Genomic DNA, 23,918 nt, shown 5'->3' with positions numbered 1-23,918 from the left:
ACAGATTACGAGATTAGAGTTTTAAAAAATGACAAAATTGAACTATGTACTGTCTACAAAATACTCACATTAAACATAATGCCACAGATAGGTCAAAGGATAGAAAAAGATCCATGCAGCCCATCAGAAGAAACCTAGAGTGGCTATAATAACAAAGCAGACTTCAGAATAAGGATTATTACCAAGGATAAAGAAGGATATTTTATACTGATAAAAGGGTCAATTCACTAAGGCTTAATGGTCCTAAATGTGTACACATCTAAAAACAGAGCTCAAAATACACAAAGCAGTAACTGATAGAAATGAAAAACAAAACAGACAAATCCACAAATATATCTGGAAACACGGAAAATGCTCTCTCAATAACTGACAGAACAAGTAAACAGATAATCAGTAATGAGATAGAAAATCTGAACAACCAACCTGCTTTAACTGAAATTTATACAACATCCACGAAACTGCAAAATGCAATTTTCTTTTAAAGTACACTGGGACATTAATCAAGATCAGCTATATTTTGGACAATAAAGCTAACCTTAACAGATTTAAAAGAACTAAAATTATACAAAGCAGAAATCAATAAAGGACAGATGTCTGGAAAATCCCCAAATATCTGAAAAATGTGAAATATGATTCTAAATAACTCATGGACCAAAAAGAAAGCACCAAAAGAAATTTGAAAAACTTGAAATAATAAAAACAAATAATAAAAATAAAATTTGTGGGATATAGCTAAGCAGGGCTTAGAGAGAAGTTTGTAACATTAAGTGCTTAGAGCAGAAAAGAATGAAGAAGAAAATGGCAACCCACTCTAGTACTCTTGCCTAGAAAATCCCATGGCCAGAGGAGCCTGGTAGGCTTCCGTCCATGGGGTTGCACAGCGTCGGACACGACTGATGCGACCTGGCAGCAGCAGCAGCTGAAAAGAGTAGAGGGGACATCCCTGGTGGTCCAGTGGTTAAGACTTCACCTTCCAATACAGCAGGTGTGGGTTTGACCCCTAGTTAGATAGCTGAGATCCCACATGCCTCAGGGCCAAAAACCCAAAACATAAAACAGAAGCAATATTGCAACAAATTCTAAAGACTTTAAAAATGATCCTCATCAAAAAAATCTTTTTCAAAAAAGAAAAGAAGTCTCAAACCAACAATTTAGACTTTTACCATATGAAAATAGATAAAAATAGAGCATAATAAACTAAAAACAAACTGAAAAAGGAATTAATAAAAACAGCAGAAATCAGTAAAACTGTCAACAAAGGAGGAAAAAAAATCAATGAAACTAAATGCTTTTTCTGCCATCATTTTCTACATAGGCAATCCTATGCAATCTAATTTTTTAAGAATCTATTCGGTTTTTTTTTTTTTTTTTGGCTGCACTTCAGGATCTTGGCTACTCGACCAGAGGGTGAACCTGTGCTCCCTGCCTCCCTGCAGGGGAAGCCGGAGTCCTAACTACTGGTTCAATTTAGTTCAGTTGCTCAGTCATGTCCAACTCTGAGACCCCACGAACCGCAGCACGCCAGGCCTCCCTGTCCATCGCCAACTCCCGGAGTCCAACCAAACCCATGTCCACTGTGTCGGTGACGCCATCTGGACTGCCAGGGAATTCCCATTTTTAAAAATATTTTAATCAGTTGTGCAAATTTCAGATCAACATATGATGTTTAACTGTATTTTTATAATCTGCTGCTGCTGCTGCTAAATCACATCAGTTGTGTCCGACTCTGTGCAACTCCACAGACAGCAGCCCCCAGGCTCCTCCGTCCCTGGGATTCTCCAGGCAAGACTACTGGAGTGGGTTGCCATTTCCTTCTCCAGTGCGTGAAACTGAAATCACTCAGTCGTGTCCGACTCTTTGCGATCCCATGGACTGTAGCCCATTAGGCTCCTCTGTCCACGGTATTCTCCAGGCAAGAGTACTGGAATGGGTTGCCATTGCCTTCTCCAAATTAATTATGAGGCAATTGATTAAGGGTTTCCCAGTAACTCGGATGGTAAAGAAACCACCTGCAATATGGGTTCAATCCCTGAGTTGGGATGATCTTCTGTAGAAGGAAATGGCAACCCATTCCAGTATTCCTGCCTGGAGGATCCCCATGGACAGAGGACCCTGGTAGGCTACAGTTCATGAGACTGCAAAGAGTCGGACATGACTGAAAGATTAAGCACACAGTGGTATGGCAATTAAGACAGTGTCACACTGATCAAAGTATAAAAATGTAGATCAGTGTGACAGAATTGAGAGTCCAGAAATAGATTCATTCAAATATGGTCAGCTGGGCTTCCCTTGTGGCTCAGCTGGTAAAGAATCCACTGGCAATGCAGGAGACCTAGGTTCAATCCCTGGGTTGGGAAGATCCCCTGGAGAAGGGAAAGGCTACCCACTCCAGTATTCTGACCAGGAGAATTCCATGGACTGTATAGTCCACGGGGGTCACAAAGAGTTGGACATGACTGAGCGACCCAAAACCTACATAATTAAAAAACAAGACAAACATGGTGAGCTGATTTTTGACAGAGATGTGAAAAGCAATCAGTGGAGAAAGGATTGTCTTTTCAACAAAGAAAGCTGGACATCCATGTGCAAAACTTCAACCCATACCTCACATCTTATACCACCACCCCCCAAATTAAAAGAGATCCTACACCTAAATACAAAATGCAAACTTTAAAATTCCTAGAAGAAAACAAGAGAAAATTTTGTGACTACGGGTTAGGCAAAGATTTCTTAGGATACAGACCTTGTTGAAATTTAAAACTTTTGCCTTTTGGAAAGATTTAAGACCTGTGGGAATTTAGAGGATATGAGCACTAATTTTGCCAGGAGTTAACTTTCACAAAGTGATTTTGAAGAGGGTCTTCAAGGAGAACTAAAAGTATCTACTGGACTAAAAAACTGAGGAGGACCCAGGGAGAGAAAAACCTGTTCAAAAGGAGCATGATTCTGAAAGGCGCTCACAGGTCCAAGGAACAATGAGAAACTCAGCTGTCACAGAAGAGGGGAAGTGGCAAGAGTGAGCAAAGAGTGAAACGTGGAAAGGGAGAATTTTTACACATTTTAATTTTTTTCCATGGAGCAACAAGAAGTATTTCCAAAGCAGAGATTAATAATTGATTTAAGAATTCCATAGGCAGAGGAGCCTGGCGGGCTACAGTCCATGGGGTCGCAAAGAATTGGACATTACTAAGCAACTAACACACTACACTACTCTTCTTTTTTATAAAGATAAATGTGATCACAATAAGGAAGATGGACTGGTGCAGAGACTGGTGGGAAGGATACTAATGAGAAATCTGTTGCAGTAGGCCCAAGCAAGAGATGACGGGTCCTCACAGAAGAGGAGGCAATGCGTAAAGGGAAAACTTCAAAGATCTATTAGTAAGGATCAGGTTGATGGTGGTGGTTTTAACTAAAACTAGTTCCAGATTCATGTTTTGTAACAGAGATTATAAAAGATTTGCTCTAAGAACATAACAGGGAATATAACAGTAATTGCAAAGTTTTCTGAATTGAGGGAGAAGAATGTAAAACCTTCCTGTGATTAGCTACATCTGTTATGTTCTGACTCTAGCAATAATTTTCCAGTATGCTAATTTCCCTGTATAACAAAATGAGAATTCTTCAGAAATGTTTTAGCAGACTTAAAACTTTTACTGACAAATGTATTAGCAGACATTTACACTAATAGATTATTTGGGATACCGGCTGTTTCTTATCACTTCATTAGTTAAAAAGGTGGTCAAATCTGGAAAGAAGCTGAAAAGTACATCACAAAACAAGGTTTAACTCATAAGTACCACTCTATTCATATAAAAGCGATAGGCAGGAATACAGGTGTTAGAACCAGATAAACCTGAGCATGATTTAAATCTGAATATGGACTCCAACTCTGTCATTTACTAACTGTATGGGCCCGGACAATTCATTTAGTCTGTTATATCATCTGTATATTGGAGATACAAAGCACATCTCACGATATTGCTAATAGTTCCTGGCACAGAGGTGGTAGCTATTTGACTGCTATTTTTTCCTTAGCATGTTCTTTACAACAATAACTTTTATACTGCTTGACAATTATTTACATAAGACAATGCTTCTCAAAATAGTTCCTTAAAATGTTCCCTTAACTACAGAGAAAGTGAAACATACACCTAAAGGATCTGGGCATATAGTATGAAACCAGTGCAAAATTTTTTTAAAGTTTTGAACTTAATCACACACAAAATAACCAATTTAATAGCAAAATGTTAATTTTTTAGGTAAAATTAGCATACAAAGAAAATATGCCAGTTTATACATAACAACATGGCCCTCAATACAATGTCCCATATCCATGAGCCACTTTAAGATGACTCAGACTAGAAAAATCTGGATAGTGCACTATGTAAACTATGTTGCATGTGATAAAAAGCTGAATAAAACCCAGAACTATGTAGTCTAAAACTCAGAACTTTCCTAGAGGCAAGGAACATTAAAAAAAATAAGTCTAAGATATCTGCCTAAGCATTCTGTCTTGAGAAACTATAGACTTGCTTCAAGCTAAGAAAGCATAAAACTTGTTCCAGAGCCAGAAAAAAAATAAAAGCCATAATTATGAACTTCAAATTTAAAACTTTACCTGCTTTCTTCTTTTTATCAGAAGTAGCGTCTGAAGTATTTAAGGTAGTAGAGCTGCTTTTGTAAATATCATGACTGCATACTCCAGGATCATCTTCATCAGAAGAAAGTGGAGATAAATGCTCCAAGTTTTTAAGTTCGTTATCAAGTTTTTCTGATGGACTGTTAGCCCCAGCCTCAGACACTAAAGGTGTGGGTGTCACAGCTGCAGTCTTTGGAAGTGGTGGGGGACAAAATGTACGAACGGTCTGTGTTCCTGGTCGCCTAGTCCTGTTAGGCATTCTCACAGCAAGAGTGGAAAACTGCTGTTTGGGCCCAGATTTCAGAAAATCTAAGAAAGAGGCAATAAATCCAGTTTTGACTTCTGGTTGTTTTTCCTCTACTTCTTTGATCTTCTGTCTCATTTTTTCTTGATGCTGATAACCATCATGGCAGCTTTCTGAGGAAGGGGGAGTATACGGTAAATATATATCTGTTCCCCTTGGATTCTGGCGTTTGCCTTGGGCAGGTCTTTTCAGCTGTTTCTGATGACTGCTGTCTTCCTCTTTAGTGTGCCCTTTTCCTTTAGTTTTCTTCTTCTGGAGGTTAAAATGCATTAAATCTTGGTTTTCCTCTTCCATCTTGACACTGACTGTCTCCCCAGGCTGGGCCATGGCCAACACTGCAAGTGTATTCCTAGAGGAGTTCACCGACACACCACTGTCATCACCGCCTAAAGCGAATTCGCTCTCCGATGTAGCACTCTCTCCACTTATGCTTCTACTACTAGAAACGAATTCTTGATTTCTGTTATTATTTAATGTACTATCAACAGCAACTTCACTGTCTTCTTCAGGTTCATGACTGGCTGCAGACTGTTTCTTGAATGGACCAGAAGTTTGCTCCTGGACTTCATGACCTGGTCCGACTACTGGTGAAGTTACTTTAGAAGCTTTATTTTGACCAGGTACTTCAACATGCTGTTGATCAAGAGTCATCTTTGACTGAAGAGTAGGTACTGGTGAAAGGTTTACAGTAACTTGATTTCCATTTAAGGAAATATCATTTATATTTGGTGGCTTTCCTACTGTAGCTGCTATGGAGTTATAATCAGATGTCACATGCCCAACATCTAATGACTGCTGAAAATGAGATTTAGAATCACCATCTTCAACAGCAGGAATGGTTTCATTTGAAGTTGACTTGGAGAAATCAGAAGGTGTGACCCCACAAGCTGCTGCTGTAGCTGCTAAGATATCATCCACATTTGATAAAATATTTCTCTCATCACTGAGGAGCATTGCCTCTGGGAAACATATTGATCCAAGAGAAACAAAATGATTCTTGGAATCATGTTGAGTTGTTTCATTAAAATGGCCCTTTGTTGTCAGATGTTGCTGTAATGGTTTTGAAGAGTCAGAAAGGTCCATTTTCATAATTTCAGAATTTTGAGGATGGAGTTGCTGCTGAGAATGTTCGCCATTGCTCCGAATAATATGACCATCCATTTGAAGGAAAGGATGTACTATTTGTTGAGGACTTTGAACACGCTGTACTTGTAAAGATGTCTTTATTTGTCCTAAACTTGCCTGCAGTATTGACTGCTGAAGAATTTGTAGATCACAGGCAGAATCTAAAAGGACCTGTGTATTAGGAAGAGATGCCTGATGGCCATGCCCTAAAGCATTGTTTGGAATTTGAATCTGAGATGAGGCATTAGTTATTTGATCATGCTGCTCCTGGACCTTGGCTTCATGTACCTTCTGTATAAGAGAATGCTGCTGGTTTAGGTCTTTAGTATTCAACCGTATTTGCGGAGTTTGCATTAAATTAGTTGTCTTCTTAATATCAAGGGTTGCAGAACTATTGACTTGGCCAATTTGTTGGTTAAGTTGTGTCATTGAACCAACTAGGTTTTCTTCTTTTTTAGACCCTTGAAGAGCAATACCAACCACCTGATCTTCAAGACAGGAATTACTTCTGATTATGCTCTGAGAATATCTGTCATCTGCCTTTGACACCTTATAAGCTGACTCTGGAACGTTCATTTCCCCCTCAGACAGCCTTTGGGTTGATGACTCAAGAGATACTTGTGGCTGTAATACCTGTAACTCTTGTATTGGAAAATCATCCTCTTGTTTTGAAGACGTATAAACATTTGAGTCAAGTTTTCTTTCAGAGTAAGACTTTGGATCAGGGGAAGGTAGGTTATTCTGTAAGGTCTGACAATGAGTAGAGGTCGCAAAAGATGATGACTGGACAGCAGGCAAAAACTTTTGAGACTGGGGAGAGGATGACCCTTGGGTCTGAGCATTTGGGGAAGAATGCATAGAAATAAAATTCTGAGTTGGACTAGCATCTGGCACATTCTGAGCCCGAGAGGCAGAAGAATAAGAAAGAGAAGGGGCTGTTAATGTCAGGGACTGACCTGAAGCATAGCTTTCTGAAGGACTAACAACTGGCAAAACGTGTGACTGAGATGAAAAGCTAACCTGTGTCTGGCTGACTGGTGATAAACCCTGAGAATGACCAGATGAGTAACTCTGAGACTGGCTATCTGAAGACGGATCTCTTGTTTGAGCAGGGTAATTCTCATTAGTAACCGAAGATAACACCTCTTGCTGATTGGAAGAATAATTAAGTGTTGAGTTTTCAGAAGTGATAGTCTGAGATGAGCCAGAGAAAGTCAATGTTTTATACAAGGATGGCAACTTCTCAACTTTGCTGGACCTATAAACCTGTGAATGAACAATAGATGGCACATTATGTGGCTGTACTAAACCATAATTTTGTGACTGACTGACTGATAAAAGGCTTGGTAGCTGCGCTGTAGAATAAATTTGTGCTTGGCCTGATATTACAGAACTCTGGTTATGTAAAGGTTTGGAATAGCTTAGTGTTTGCACAGGAGGAATTATACTTGGAGGTTTGGGGGACTTGGCTGATGCTAGTGGTTGTTTTGTAGAACAGCTTTTTACTTTTGCAGTAGGAGGATACCCTGATGATGGAATTGCAGATGAATAGGACTGAGCAAGTTCCACTGAGACCTGGGAGGGCTTCTGTTGCAATCCTCCATTGCTCACCTGAGTAGACTCTCCAATTGGGCTACAGGATAAAGATGACTGCCTGCTTGTTTCCTGAAAATTAACCCCACTTGCATTTGATAGATAACCGTGTAAGGAATGCTGTGAACCAGTCAGTTGTGCCTGAATAGACTGGGTACCTGAAGGCCGCTGATGGTGTTTAATAACACTACATTCTCGGAGAAGAGCTCTTTCAATGGAAGCAGTAGAACTAGTAAAGAGAGTTGAACCATAGGCTTGAGAAGTTTGCTGAGCTCCTCCAAGTGCTGAAGGCAACAAACTAAACTGAGGTTGTAAAAGATGGGGTGCAGACTCTTGAGCTGAGCGGTACGTTGAAGACTGAGGTGGTATGCTGTTACTTATCGCAGAACTGCCCAGGCGCTCAAATGTCAAAGCAGTTGGAACAGTTCCCTGGGAAGTCTTGATTTGAAGCAAAGGATCATGAGGACTTAAAATTCCATTTGATGTAGTGTTAAAAGTTGAATCCTGAAGCACCAAAGGTGAGGTGGTAGCGAAGTTTCTATTGCTGAAGGTGGCAGGATGCTGATAAGCAGGGAGGGCAGGGGATGGAAGTGTTCCAGTGGTTGGCAAAGGTCCAGTAACAAACAGCTCAGTTGGTGCTGAGGAATGCATACCTGTGAAAAGAAAACAAATACACTCATGCAGTTATAGCACAAACACTTCTATCTGTTCTCATAATAGACTTGTGAAACTTACATAACCCTTAATCCATCAAAATCTCTTTAAAACTGAAAAGTCTGACAAACTAGTTCTGCACAGAAATTCTAAAAAATATATTTCAAAATAGCTAGTTTTTATAAGGCAAAAACAAAACTACAAAGGTATCAGCAATTCATTTCTATTATTGTTATATAAACATGAGATTATACAGTCAGATATGTCATTTGAAATTTACAAAAATACTAAGAATATATCATCTCTAGTGATTACCCTGAAATTCCCATGCAAAATACCAATGAACAAACTAAAATGTTCATAACATTAAAACTGAAACCAAACTCCCTACATTTAATGTAATAAATAAATCTAAAACTAATAGTGAGGTTAACATGGCAAAGTCTGTTTCATCAAAATACATGTATATTTTAAAAATCCTTGCATTTCAAGTTTTGATTTCCTATGAACAACTTCCAATAACAATAGATGCATGCTTATCACAAAAAGCTGACCAGAAATTAATGAAGTACTGTCAAGAAGAGATTGTTAACATTTCAGGATAGCAGTCTAGCCACTTACAGCCAAAGTAAAACCATGTAATTACCCTTATGATCCAAAAGTTCCTACAGAAATTTAGATCTATGGAAATTTACCCTATGGAAATAAGTGGACACAAAGATTCAAACAAGATACTCAGCACAGTTATTGTGAATAACAGGTAGAAACAAACTAAATGGCCATCAACAGGAGACTGATAAAATAATTATGGCATATCCTAATAATACTGCTGCTGTAACACTGCTTAGGTGAAAATACAAAAAAAGTTTTGATGCATGAAGATATCAATAAAGAGTAAACACTATTAACTCTTCTCTAAAAAGCAGGACTATAGTTAGGAACCATCACTTTTCATTTTATGTACCTTTTAGTTGTTTCATTTTTTTCCTTAATTTATTTATTTTTGCCTGTGCTGGGTCTTCGCTGCTGTGTGGGCTTTCCTCTAGCTGCGGGGAGCAAGGGCTACTCTCTAGTTGCCACGTGTGGGCTTCTCATTGTGGTGGCTCCTCCTGTTGCGGAGCACGGGCTCTAGGGCACATGGGCTTCGGCAGTTGTGGCCCCTAGGCTCTAAAGCACAGGCTCCACAGTCGTGCCTCTCGGGCTTATTTGCTCTGCAGCATGTGGGATCTTCCCAGATCAGGGATCAAACCCATGTCTCCTACGTTGGCAGGCAGATTCTTTACCACCAAGCCACCAGGGAAGCCCTAACTGTTTCCATTTCTTAAATTTTTATGTTGGAGCAAAACTGATTAACAATGTTGTGTTAGTTTCAGTATAGCAAAGTGATTCAGTTATACATGTACCTATTCATTTTCAAATTCTTTGCCCATATAGGTTATTTCAGAATATTGAGAAGCATTCTCTGCACTATACGGTAGGTCCTTCCTGGTTATCTGTTTTAAATACAGCAGTGTATACATGCCAATCCCAAATTCCCAATTAAACCCTCCCCCTCCCATGCTTTTTCCCTGTAACAGTAAATTCAATCTCTAAGCCTATTTACATATTTTTTAGTGAGCTTCCATTAAGATATTTTTTTCCCCATTTTGAAAAAATAGAGGGAAAAAGGTTCTCTGGCCCTTTTCAAAAATATTCTTCTTTCACTTCTTTCCATTAAATGTCAAAAAAGTGGGAATTCCCTGGTGGCCCAACACTTAGGACTCGATCTTTCATTGCTGGGGCCCAGGTTTAACTGGTCGAGGAGCTAAGATCCCAGAAGACGGGCAGCAATCAAGAGTATTATGACTACAAGGACAGAAAACATCTAGTTACTCTTGAAACAATAAATAATGCTTAGAATTAACTAAATACATGTAATGTAAAATTATTCCAGGAAGCAATAAATAAAGCTATTGTATTTTTTAATGTTTTAAAAAATATTGTTTTATGCCACACTAACACATTGTTTCTTTGGAAGCAGAAGTTTCTCAGACATACTGAAAAGACAGCTTTATTAATGGAATCTACATCAGAATAACAAAATATTTCCAATCACTATTACTTAAAAGTATAGTCTTTAAGATGAAACCTTAAAAAAAAAAAACTAAGCTGTCATCCTGCAAAAAATAAAAATACATACAAACAATTTCAAGGGGCAACAGAAAAATGAAATAAAATAGAAAAGTACATAATATAATAACATCAATTTGTACTAGCTTTTACTAAAGAATGACTTATTCCATTCACTTAAGAATAACTTTCCTAACTCTAATGACAAAATCAGTTCTAAGATTGTTTTTTACTATATCACCTATCCAGTCTGAAGGCACTAAAACAGAACTTAATCTTTCACCAACTTCCCCACAAAAGATAAACATGTAAAGTGATAGGCTTGTTAATTAACCAGATGGAGGAATTTTTTCACAATGTAAATATGTACCAAATTAGTGCAACGTACATTCTAAATATCTTAAAATTTGACATGTTAATTATACCTCTATAAAAGTAACATGGGGGATAAAAGGAAAAGAAATTTAATCTTTTCTTCTCTCAAGTAAATAAGTGACTACTTAAATTGCCAGGTAAAAACTTTATATCTAGGATTTACCTTTTAACAATTACCTACCTTCTTCAACTTGTTAGTTTTCAACAGAGTGCTAAAACTGAATTTCTGCTAGTAACAATTTCCTGAATTTTATCCACCTTAAAATAGTGAAAAATTCTGGGTTTTAAAGTTCACTGGAAAATCAATAATTAACACCACTCTCAGCCACACTACCATCATGACAAAAGTATAAAAAGTGAATTTTTAGCAGTATTTCTATGGGACTTAAAGAAAACAAAGCATCACCTGTCTGCCAGGATGGGGCCCTGAATTGTGGTAAAAGAGTAGTTCCTGAAGAAGCAGCCTGAGCAGTTCGGGATTCAACAGCAGAGAGAAAACTCATCACTGAAGATTCTTTAGTGTTAGTGCTGGCATCGTTCACACTAGTATCAAATATTCCAGAAAGACCTACATTTGAAGACAAAATGTATCCCAAAGTAAAAACATATATTAACATAAAAGGATATTCCTGATGCTATTTTTAAAAGGAATTTCTGAAATTTGAGGCCCAAAGTGCTACAATCCTAAACTGCTTCATTTTGAATAGCAAACAAGTATTAATTTGCTTAAGCACAGTTATAATTTAAAATCTATAGAGATGCAGGAAAAAAAGTTTTCCTTACTAATTAACTGTATAACTGTTTCCTATTAGTAAAAGACAAAGCTTTCAATCTCATTTTCATTCTAACGTTTCCCATGGAACCGTTCTGTCCTGTTCACTTTCATAACCCAACATGTGACAGTTGATTTTCCTTCTTATTCACTAAATGCACCCAGATTCAGGGTATATTTCACAGTAGAATTTTTACCAGTTGGCTGAGGTGTGGCAGTATATCCAGGAAGCTGATGAGAGGCTGCAAAAGTCGGTCTCTGAAGGAGGTCTGTTTCAGAGTTTGAGGGATGTCCTTCTTCATAGCTTAAACTAGAGGATAAAAAAAATAAATGACAAAAAAAACACAGCTCAAACCAGATGATCAAAAGAATTCTAGGAAGGCAATTATTAAAAGAAGCATACATCTTTCACTAAATTCCTGACCTATGTATCAAGAGATCAAACATGGTCTCATTAAACACTGTCAAAATGCAGGGGAAATTACTGAAGACAAACTAGGAAGAAAAAATGATACTTTGTATTTTTCTTAATTTAACTTTACCTCCAACAAAGTCCTTTTACGGGAAGAGATAACATGGCACAGTGGAAAAGCAACAAATATCCTGGAAAATAGGACAGCTGAACTCACTGTCCAGGAGCTACTACTGGCTTACCGTATGATTTCAGTAAGTGACTCTACTGTCAGACTCATTTCTTCACCTGTATGAATAAGGGACCCAGACAAGATAATCTCTAAAGTCCCTCTGACATTCTCTGGAATATCAGATAGTTCAAATGAATTGATAATTAACACTATTTCCCAGTAACTCTCCTTGAAAATTTCAAGCTTATACATTTTGAGAGTAATTCAGAACAAGGTATTTTTCTCCCCTTGATTTTTATTTTGAATATTTTAAACCCACAGAAAAACTTAAATAGAACAAGGAATAATCTATACACCTGTCACTTAAGATTCAAAGACTGCTAACATTTTGTTATACTTGTTTTACCTTTATACACAGACACATATGCTTTTAAGCTACCTGAAAATAGCTTGCAGATGTCATGAAATTGTATCCTTAAACAATTCAGTGGTATCTCCTCGGAATAGGACATTCAGCTATATAACCAAACATCATTACCAGACTTGAAGAAAATTTAATGCTGTCATTATTGCATGTGATTAACAGAGATCATATTCTAATTTTCCTCAGTTATCAAGATGTTTACAATTTTAAAGCTCTTTGTAGGATGCAATCAAAATTGAAGATTATATTTGCTTGTGTCTCTACATTTAGAATAGTGTCTCCACTCTGCCCCTAATTCCAGATCCCTTTTGCCTTGACTTCATGACATGGATTTTTTTTATTTTGAGGAATCCAAGTCAGTTGAATGTACTTGAAGTGTATTTGTACTATCCCAAATACCAGATTTGTCTGATTGCTTCTTCATGAGAAGTACATAAAGATGCTTTGTAATTATCGTTTCATCTCATTAGGACACACATACTCAGTTTGTCTCACTACTGGTGATGTTAAACTTGAAGTGGTTCAGGTGCTGTCAGATCTCTGAATGTAGTTATTTCTTTTCTTCAAAATTAATACACAACTGGGAGGTGTTAACTGTTAAGACAGTGTCGATACCTTGTCCCAACAGCTAATGGTTTCAGACACCAACTCTTCACGATCTTTAATTACTGCACTAGAGATTAGAAACAGTAGTGCTCTAATTACAGTACTTTCAATATTTAAAAGTTAGCATTCTTCTATGAAAACGAGCATTTCCCCCTTTTCTCTCTCTTATCTATATAAATACATACAAAATATATAAATATATTAATATATTTGTCAATGTGTATGTATTATACTTTAAAAAATATCATATCATGATATTCAATTTGTCCCCTCAATCTTGCTTCCTTTTCACATGTCCTCCATGGTGCTCTGACACATTCTTACCTTCTAGCACAAGATGTTTCAGGTTCACCTTGTTTTTTTAAATTCTGTACCAGACCTGAAGTCAACCATTTCAAGAAGTCGTCTTTTAGTGGGCAATGGCATTTTGAAATCAAGATCTGTGTTGTCAACTATATTCAATGCCTGAGCTGTCATTGCTTCTAGGCCCCTTAAGTGGACAAAGCTAAGAAACACATGTCTTTTTTAAATGATGAGTGCATAATGACAACTCTAACTCAAATCCAATATACCATTCCTCATCTTCCTCCACTTCACACCTATTTTCCTTTTCCTACAGTCAGAATCCCAGTTTACACTTACAGATTTACTCATTAGCTCTATCCAAAAATACTTTAACACAATCTTTACCAAAAACAAAACCACCAAGTGTAAGTATTTGTTCACAATATATTTTTGTCTAAAGACCCATATACAGTTAGAATACTGATCCAAAAGTTAAGTAAATTATTTGTATGGCTATGTTATTAATTAGATATATAGGAGTTAGATTTTACTTTAGTTTGAAGATTCAATTTTAGGATTAATTTAAAATCTATTTTACACATTAAAATCAACTCATTAACGTACAATATAAATTACATACAATAAAGTGCACCTATTTTAAATGTACAATTCAGTTTGTACACATTTGTTGATAAACGTATACACCAGTATAACCATTATCCCAACCAACTTGTAGAACATTCCCATCACAACAGAAGGCTTCTCATGTCCCTTTGCAGTCAATACGTTTTTCATCTCACTCCTGGCCCCAGATAACCACTGAGAAGCCTAATGTTACTAAAATTTAGGCTTGCTTGTCCCAAATCATAGTCTATACTCTTTTGTACAAGGCTTTTAAAGTTTTCAGCATAATGTTTGAGATTCACTCATGTTGCTGCATACATAAGTAGTTCATTCCTTTTGATTAAATTATCTGAAGATACCACAATTACGTTTATCCATTCACTTACAGATGAACACTTGGATTGCTTCTAGTTACATGCTACTATGAATAAATCTGCTATGAACATTTGTATGCAAGTCTTTTGGGGGCATATGTTTTCCTTCCTTTAAGTTAAATACCTAGGAATGGAATTACTGGGTCATTAGGTAGGTACGTGTACCATTTTACATTAGCATCAGTAATTAATCAACATTACATTTTTGCTTTACATCCTTGTCACACAATCTTTTCAGTCTTCTTAATTTTAGCCTTTCTAGGTAGGTAAAGTGGTATCTCATTGTGTTTTAATTTGCATTTTCATAATAACTAATGATGAGGAGCACCTTCTCATGCGATTGTTCTTAGCTTCTCTGGTGAAGTTTGTTCAAATTTTTGGCTGTTTAAAAAAACTGGGTTGTTAGCGACCCTCGGTTTCAAGACGTTTTTAAAATATAAAATATAGTCTGGATCCACATTGTTAGATATATGTATTGTGAATGTTTTCTTCCAGGCTAACATTCTAACCAACTGATTTTATTGTGGTAAGAGCACTTCACATGAGAGCTACCCACTTAAAGTGCACAATGCGGTATTGTTAACAACGTGCACCGTGTTGTACAGAAGATCTGTTCATGAACGATGAACAACTTACTCTTCTTGCATAACTAAATCTTTGTATCTGTTGAACAAATAGATACTCCTGTCCTCCTCTGACAGGCTCTCATTCCTAAACTGTGCGGTCGAGTCTCCATGAGCCCTGGGCAGATTCCATATGCTGTTTGGGCAAGCTGTCTAGCAATGTCCCGGATGACTTTCTCTTGACTCTCAGAATTTCCCAGCAAGGCGCAAACCACTGGAAGGGAAAAAGCTGACATTCTGCAGGCAAAGAGCGTGCCCACTTCCAGCAACTCATTGTTTTTTCTTGTGGAGTATAACTCCCTGATATAGATGTACCAAAGGTTGCTGGTGGTTTTAAATTCACTAATCAGTTCTAGGACCTTTGAATTCTTTTCTGCTTTGGCAATTATGAATAAAGTTGCTAAAAATATGTACCTAAGTTTTAGTCTGGATGTAAATTTTCATTTCACTTGAGGAAATACCACTGGAGGGGAATGGCTGAGTTGCTTGGAAACTTGGTTAACCTCAGAGAAACTGCTTTCTGAAGTGGCTACACCTTTCTGCATTCCCATCAGTGATGTATGTCTGGTGTGGTTACTCTGCGTCCTCAGCAGCACTAAGTATTATAAGTTCTTTGTTTTCCTTTCCTTTAAAAGAAATTTTACTATTCTAATTGGTGTGCAGTGGTACCTCACTGTGATTTCAATTTGTATTTCCTTAGTAACTAACAATGCTGAGCATCAGAAACCTTTGGTAAACTATCTACTTATTTTTCTAAAACTTTTTTTGGTTGTTTAAGTTGCCTATATATTCTGGAACCAAATCCTTGATCAGAAACATATTTTGTAAACATTATCTCCCAATCTGTGGCTTTCATTTTCCTAAAATTTCCTAAAATTGTAGAAGACCAAAACAACTTTTTTATTTTATGAACTGTACTTTTGATGTCATAGCTAAGATATCTTTGCCAAGTCTAATATCTCAAAAATTTCTTCTTATATTTTCTTCAAGAAGTCTTACAGCATTAATTTTTCCATTTAGGTCTCTGATTCATTTGGAGTTTATTTTTACACATGGTATGAGGTACAGCATGGGATTCTTTTATTTTTTAACTTGGAAATGCAGTTGTGCAGTACTACCTATCAGAAAGATTATTCTTGGTACTCCTCTTGTAGTTCAGTGGTTAAGACTTTGCATTTCCACTGCAGAGGGCACTGGTTTGATCCCTGGTTGGGGAACTAAGATCCCAGATACTGCACAGTGCAGCAAAAGAAAAAAATTCAAAGATCATTCTTTACCTACAGAACCTATTTGAACCCATGTCCAAAAAAGTCAACTAGCCATAGTTATGGTTCTGTTCTTAACTACTGTGTTACAATGATCAGCGTCTGTTCTTAGGTCAATAACACACAGTCTGATAAATGATTCAGGTTGTACAAATCTTGGAATTTTGTTCTTTTTCAAAATTATTTTGGCCATGCAACATATTCCCAGAGAAATTTTGGAGTCAGCTGTCAATTTTTAAAAAAACAGTACATGAACTCTATACATTAGTTGGGGAAAACAACCATCTTAAAAGTACTGAGCCTTCTAATTGATGAGTATATCTCTTTACTTGGTCTTTAATTCTTCCTAGATTTTTTTGTAGCATTTACTGTATAATTCTTTAAAGTGTAAATCCCTAAGTATCTCAGTTTTGTTATTTTGTTCTATTTTTTTTTTATGACAGCTTTATTGATATATGGGGCTTCCCTTATGGCTCAGCTGGTAAAGAATCCACCTGCAATGCAGGAGACCTGGGTTCAATCCCTGGGTTGGGAAGATCCCCTGGAGAAGGGAAAGGCTACCCACTCCAGTATTCTGGCCTAGAGTTCCATGGACTGTATAGTCCATGGGGTTGCAAAGAGTCAGACAAGACTGAGCAACTTTCACATTCACTTTTATTGATATATAAAAGGTTACCCTTTTAAAGTATACAAATCAGAGTTCTTTTACATACTTGGGGTTAAATATTTGGTGATGCTCTCATCACCATAATCCAATTTTAGAACACTTCAGTGCTTCAAAACTAAACCTGTCCCATTAGCATTACTTCCTGCATATTGTCCTCTACCCAGCCCCTGGCAGTTACTAACTTTTCTGTCTCTATGCATTTGCCCACTCACAACATCACAAATAAATGTAATCATATTATATTATACACAGTCTTTTGTGACTGGCTTCTTTCACTCCCCATGTTTTCAAGGCTCATCCTGTGAACATATCAGTACTTTGTTTAATGGCTGAATAATATTCCATTGGGCTTCCCAGGTGGCCCTAGTGGTAAAGAAACCTCCTCCCAATGCAGGAGACCTAAGAGACCCATGTCCAATCGCTGGCTGGGGAAAATCCCCTGGAGGAGGAAATGGCAACCCACTCCAGTACTCGTGCAAAGAGAATCCCATGGACAGAGACTACAGTCCATAGGGTCACAAAGAATCGTACACAACTGGAGTGACTTAGCAAAGAGCACAATTACTACATTTTGTTTATTCATCAACAGATGGACATTGGGTTGTTTCCACTTTGAGCTATTATGAATTACACTGTGACAGACATGAAACAACTGATTGGTTCCAACTTGAGAAAGGAGGAAGGCTGTATATTATCACCTTGTTTATTTAACTTCTATGCAGAATATATCATGTGGCATGCGGGGATGGATGAAGCACAAGCTGGAATCAAGATTGCTGGGAGAAGTATCAATAATCTCAGATATGTAGATGACACCACCCTAATGACAGAAAGCAAAGAGGAATTAAACAATCTCTGGATGAAGGTGAAACAACAGAGTGAAAAATCTGGCTTAAAACTCAACATTCAATGGAGAAGGAAATGGCAACCCACTCCAGTATTCTTGCCTGGAAAAGTCCATGGACACAGGAGGCTGGTGGGCTGCAGTCCATGGGGTGACATGACTGAGCATGTGTGCATGAGGACGGAGGGAGATGGGTTGCTAGCAACAAACTGGTAGAACTAAACAAAAAAAACAAAAACAAAAAACCCCTCAATATTCAAAAACTGAGATCATGGCATCCAGACCCATCACTTCATGGCAAATAGGTGGGGAAACAATGGAAGCAGTGACAAACTTGATTTTCTTGGGCTCCAAAATCACTGTGGATGGTAACTGCAGCCATGAAATCAAAAGACGTTTGCTCCTTGAAAGAAAGGCTATGACAAACCTCAGTTCAGTTCAGTTGCTCAGTCATGGCTGACTCTGTGACCCCACGAATGGCAACAGGCTTCCCTGCCCATCACCAACTCCCAGAGCATGCGTAAACTCAGGTCCATCAAGTTGGTGATGCCACCCAACCATCTCATTCTCTGTCATCCCCTTCTCCTCCTGCCTTCAATCCTTCCCAGCATCAGGGTCTTTTCAAATGAGTCAGTTCTTCCCATCAGGTGGCCAAAATACTGGAGTTTCAGTTTCAGCATCAGTCCTTCCAATGAATATTCAGGACCGATTTCCTTTAGGATTGACTGGTTTGATCTCCTTGAGGTCCAAAGGACTCACAAGAGTCTTCTCTAACACCACAGTTCAAAAGCATTCATCCTTTGGCACTCAGCTTTCTTTATAGTCCAACTCTCACATCTATAAAGACTATTGGAAAAACCATAGCTTTGACTAGACAGACCTTTGTCAGCAAAGTAATGTCTCTGCTTTTTAATAGGCTGTCTAGGTTGGTCACAGCTTTTCTTCCAAGGAGGAGAAAATTAATTTCATGGCTGCATTCACCATCTGCAGTGATTTTGGAACCCAAGAAAATAAAGTCTGTCACTGTTTCCATTGTTTCCCCATCTACTTGCCACGAAGTGATGGGACCAGAAGCCATGATCTTCGTTTTCTGAATGTTGAATTTTAAGCCAGCTTTTTCACTCTCCTCTTTCACTTTCATCAAGAGGCTCTTTAATTCCTCTTTGCTTTCCGCCATAAGTGTGGTATCATCTACATATCTGACGTTACTGATATTTCTCCCAGCAATCTTGATTCCAGCTTGTGCTTCATCCAGTCTGGCATTTTGCATTACATATTTTGCATATAACTTAAATAAGTAAGGTGACAATATACAGCCTTGACGTATCCCTTTCCCAATTTGGAACCAGTCAGTTCTTCCACGTCTGGTCCTAACTGTTGCTTCTTGACCTGCATACAGATTTCTCAGGAGGCATGTAAGGTGCTCTAGTATTCCCATCTCTTTAAAATTTTTCCACAGTTTGCTGTGATTTTCACAGTCAAAGGCTTTAGCGTAATCAATGAAGCAGAGGTTTTTCTGGAATTCTCTTGCTTTTTCTATGATGCAACGGATGTTGGCAATTTGATCTCTGTTTCCTCTGCCTTTTCTAAAACCAGTTTGAACATATGGAAGTTCTCGGTTCACATACTGTTGAAGAAGCCTAGCTTGGAGAATTTTGAACACTACTTTTCTAGGGTGTGAATGAGTGCAATTGTGCAGTAGTTTAAGCATTCTTTGGCATTACCTTTCTTTGGGACAGGAATGAAACCTGACCTTTTCCAGTCCCATGGCCACTGCTGAGTTTTCCAAATCTGCTGGCATATTGAGTGCAGCACTTTAATAGCATTATCTTTTAGGATTTGAAATAGTTCAGCTGGAATTCCATAACCTCCACTAGCTTTCTGCATAGTGATGCTTCTTAAGGCCCATTTGACTTTGCACTCCAGGATGTCTCACTCTAGGTAAGTGAACACAGCATCATGGCTATCTGGGTCATGAAGATCTTTTTTGTGTAATTATTCTTTCTATTCTTGCAACCTCTTCTTAACATCTTCTACTTCTGGTAGGTCTACACCATTTCTTTCCTTTATTGAGCCCATCTTTGCATGAAATGTTCCCTTGGTATCTCTAATTTTCTTGAAGAGATCTCTAGTCTTTCCCATTCTATTGTTTTCTTCTATTTCTTTGCACTGTTTACTTAAAAAGGCCTTCTTCTCTCTCCTTGTTTTCCTTTTCTCCTTTGCCTTTCACTTCTCTTCTTTTCTCAGCTATTTGTAAAGCCTCCTCAGACAACCATTTTGCCTTTTGTATTTCTTCTTCTTGGGGATGGTTTTGCTCACTGCCTCCTGTAGAATGTTACAAACCTCTGTTCATAGTTTTTCAGGCACTTTGTCTATCAGATCTAATCCCTTGAATCTACTTGTCACTTCCACTGTATAATCATAAGGGATTTGATTTAGGTCATACCTGAATGGTCTAATAGTTTTCCCCACTTTCTTCAATTTAAGTCTGAATTTTGCAATAAGGAGTTCATGATCTGAGTCACAATCAGCTCCTGGTCCTGTTTTTGCTGACTGTATAGAGCTTCTCCATCTTTGCCTGCAAAGGATATAATCAATCTGATTTCGGTATCGACCGTCTGATGATGTCCATGTGTAGAATCTTCTTCCATGTTGGTGGAAGAGGGTGTTTGCTATGACCAGTGCATTCTCTTGCCCTGCTTCATTTTGTACCCCAAGGCCAAACTTGCCTGTTACTCCAGGTTATCACTTGACTTCCTACTTTTGCATTCCAATCCCCTATGATGAAAAGGACATCTTTTTTGGGTATTAGTTCTAGAAGGTCTTGTAGGTCTTCACAGAACCGTTGAACTTCAGCTTCTTCAGCATCAGTGGTTGGAAGACAGACTTGGATTACTATATCAAATGGTTTGCCCTGGAAATGAACAGTGATCAATCTGTCGTTTTTGAGACTGCACCCAAGTACTGCATTCCAAACTCTTTGTTGACTATGAGGCCTACTCCATTTCTTTTAAGGGATTCTTGCCCACAGCAGTAGATATAATGGCCATCTGAATTAAATCTGCCCATTCCAGTTCACTTCAGTTCGCTAAAATGTCAGATTCCTAAAATGTCAATGTTCACACTTGCCAACTCCTATTTAACCACTTTCAATTTACCTTGATTCACGGCCCTAACATTTCAAGTTCCTATGCAATACTGTTCTTTATAGCACTAGACTTTAATTCCATCACCAGTCCCATCCACAACTGGGTGCTGTTTTTGTTTTGGCTCAGCCTCTTCATTCTTTCTGGAGCTATTTCTCTACTCTTCTCTAGTAACCTACTGGGCACCTACCAACCTGGGCAATTCATCTTTCAGTGTCCTATCTTTTTGCCTTTTCATACTGTTCAAGGGGTTCTCAAGGCAAGAATATTGAAGTGGTTTGCCAATCCCTTCTCCAGGGGACCACGTTTTGTCAGAACTCTCCCCTATGACCCGTCCGTCTTGGGAGGCTCTACTTGGCATGGCTCATAGTTTCATCGAGTTAGACAAGGTTGTGATGACAAACCTAGACAGTGTATTAAAAAGAAGAGACATAAAAAAAAAAAAAAAAAAAAGAAGAGACATTACTTTGCCAACAAAGGTCTGTATAGTCAAAGCTATGGCTTTTCCTGCGGTCATGTACGGATGTGACAGCTGGACAATAAAAAAGGCTACACTCAGAAGAACTGATGCCTTAAAACTGAGGTGCTGGCTTGAGAGTTCCTTGGACTTCAAGGAGATCAAACTAGTCAATCCTAAAGGAAACCATTGGAAAGACTGATGCTGTAGCTCCAATACTTTGGCCACCTACTGCAAAAGACCCTGACGCTGGGAAAGACTGAAGGCAGGAGGAAAAAGGGGACAACAGAGGATGAGATGATTGGATGGCATCACCGACTCAATGGATGTGAGTTTGAGCAAACTCTGGGGAATGGTGAAGGACAGGGAAGCCTGGCATGCTGCCATCCATGGAGTCAAAAAGAGTCAGACACGACCTAGAGACCAAACAACAACAGCGAACATTCAATGAAGATTTGACCAGATGGATAGTTTTAATTTTCTTGGGTATATACCTAGCAGTGGAATTCTGGTCTTATGGTAACTCCATGTTTCACATTTTGAGGAACAGCAGCAACCAAATTGGCCATACCATTTAACATTTCCACCAGCAACATTTAATGAGTTGCAATTTCTCAACACCCTTGCAGATACTTGTTATTGGCTGGTTTTTTTAAAATTTTTATTATAATACCCATCCTTGTAAATGTGAAGAGGTACCTCACTGTGGTTTTTATTTTCATTTACCTAAAGATGTTGAGCATCCTTGCATTTTCTTCCTGACCAAACAAACAGAGAGAGGGGGGAAAAAGACCTTAAATTTATGGGGATATGTCAAAGGGACAAAGAGGCAAATTGACAGAGCTCCCAATGACCAAAGCTGGAATATTTTGAGCAAAGAAAATTAAGTAGTATATATCTACGAGTCTATGCTGATAAATAAATAAAAAGAGGAAAAAATACAAATCTCCCTTGAAGAATACTAAATAATTTGTGCAGCAATTCTACATTCAAGGAGGTAGACCATAACTCCCCACTCTGTACATAGCAATGTGCTGTGTGCAATGGGCTGCACATAGCAATTTTCTTCCAAAGAGGACAGTATCGAAAAGAGGACCAAAAAAAAAAAAAAAAAAAAACCCACGATAACTTTACAGTGTAGAAACCTGACAAACCCCAGGGCCGGGGTTCAACCCTTGGTCACGACCTAAGATCCCAAAAGCTGAGAGGCGCAGCCAAAACATTTTTTTTAATAAAAGGGCTCTCAAAAATAGTCTACACTAAGAAAAAGCTGTAAGCCATAGTCAAATCTGGAAACCTTTCTACGACTAAGAATAAAGATCAAGATAATTTAAATATCAGGAGGCTCTGGTGTTGGTTTTTTGTTTTGCTTTATTTCCATATATCCATGCAAATTCCAATCATTTTTTTAACAGGCAAGGAATAATCATAATCTCCTAATTGGTTTCTCTGCTTCTGCCCTAACCCCTCCCACTCCCCACTCTCAGCTGAGTCATTCCCTTAAACAGTGAAGTCTTATGATAGTTTTATTTCTAATATTTTGAGCAGTCTCCATACTGTTTTCCATAGTAGTTGCAACTGATATTCTCACCAACAGCGCACGCATAAGGGCTGCCTTTCCTCCCCATCTTATCCAACACTTATTATTGTTTCTTTGACAATGGCCATTCTAACAGGTGTACTGTGCTTTGATTTGCATTTCCCTGATGATGAATAATATTAAACATTTTTTCATGTGTTTGTTGGCATGTGTACATCTTACGGGGGGATTTGAGTGCAACAGGTGAGGGAGATTAAGAAGTACAAATTCCCAATTATGAAATAAATGAGTCATAGTGATGAAATGCACAGCATGAGGAATATAGTCAATAATATAGTAATTCTGTATCGTGACAGATGGTAACTATTTTGGAATGTACAGAAATACTGTATCAGTATGTTGTACACCGGGAACTAACAGTGTTGTAAGTTCAATAATGTTAAAAAAAAAAAAAAAAAAAGTAAAGCCAAAACATGAAAACTCTTACGCTTAAATCTGTCCAATGGCTTCCCATCCCACTCTAGTAAAAGCCAAAGTTCTTATAATTCTCAATGCACTAAGTTAACTAACTGTTGCTCCCTTAAACCTCCAATTTTACCTATTTTCCACTCCAGCCACACAGGTCTTCTGGCTGCTCCTCCTTAAACATAAAAAGCTCATTTCCCCTCAGGTCTCTGCTCAAACCTCACCTCACAGAAGACTTCCCTGACCATGGGATATAAAACAGCATCCTTCCTCTGTCCTCTTTCCACATTGCGTGCCTGTTTTCTTGCTTTGTTTTTCTCCAGAGCACTAATAAATACTTGACATTATTTACTAGCTTGCCTATTAGCCACTAAAATGAAAACTCCATGAGGACAGGGCCTTTGCTTTCTTCACTGCTATAACCCCAGCACCCAAAATAG

General features: G+C 38.1%; 1 protein-coding gene across 8 annotated transcripts in view; it reads right to left on the bottom strand.

Moving 5' to 3' along the window:
* QSER1 (glutamine and serine rich 1) overlaps positions 1-23,918 on the bottom strand; it is a 78,155-nt gene that overhangs the window by 33,299 nt on the left and 20,938 nt on the right. For 4 of the 8 annotated variants that reach the window (XM_042233321.2, XM_042233322.2, XM_027979603.3 and 1 more), the window contains 3 exons: positions 11,772-11,884; positions 11,209-11,370; positions 4,622-8,317 (listed from right to left, as the gene is read on the bottom strand). In XM_042233321.2, the coding sequence (XP_042089255.1) occupies positions 4,622-8,317; positions 11,209-11,305 (3,793 nt within the window). In that variant the 5' untranslated portion in view covers positions 11,306-11,370; positions 11,772-11,884. Of the gene's footprint in view, positions 1-4,621; positions 8,318-11,208; positions 11,371-11,771; positions 11,885-13,512; positions 13,621-17,724; positions 17,847-23,918 lie in introns of those variants that run through there. The other 4 variants (XM_060400042.1, XM_060400043.1, XM_042233325.2 and 1 more) reach the window with 3 other exon arrangements.

The sequence above is a fragment of the Ovis aries genome, chromosome 15 (assembly GCF_016772045.2).
Source record: "Ovis aries strain OAR_USU_Benz2616 breed Rambouillet chromosome 15, ARS-UI_Ramb_v3.0, whole genome shotgun sequence".
Lineage (NCBI taxonomy): Eukaryota > Metazoa > Chordata > Mammalia > Artiodactyla > Bovidae > Ovis > Ovis aries.
Note: the sequence above shows the minus strand (reverse complement) of the source record. Positions and strands in the feature narration are given on the sequence as shown.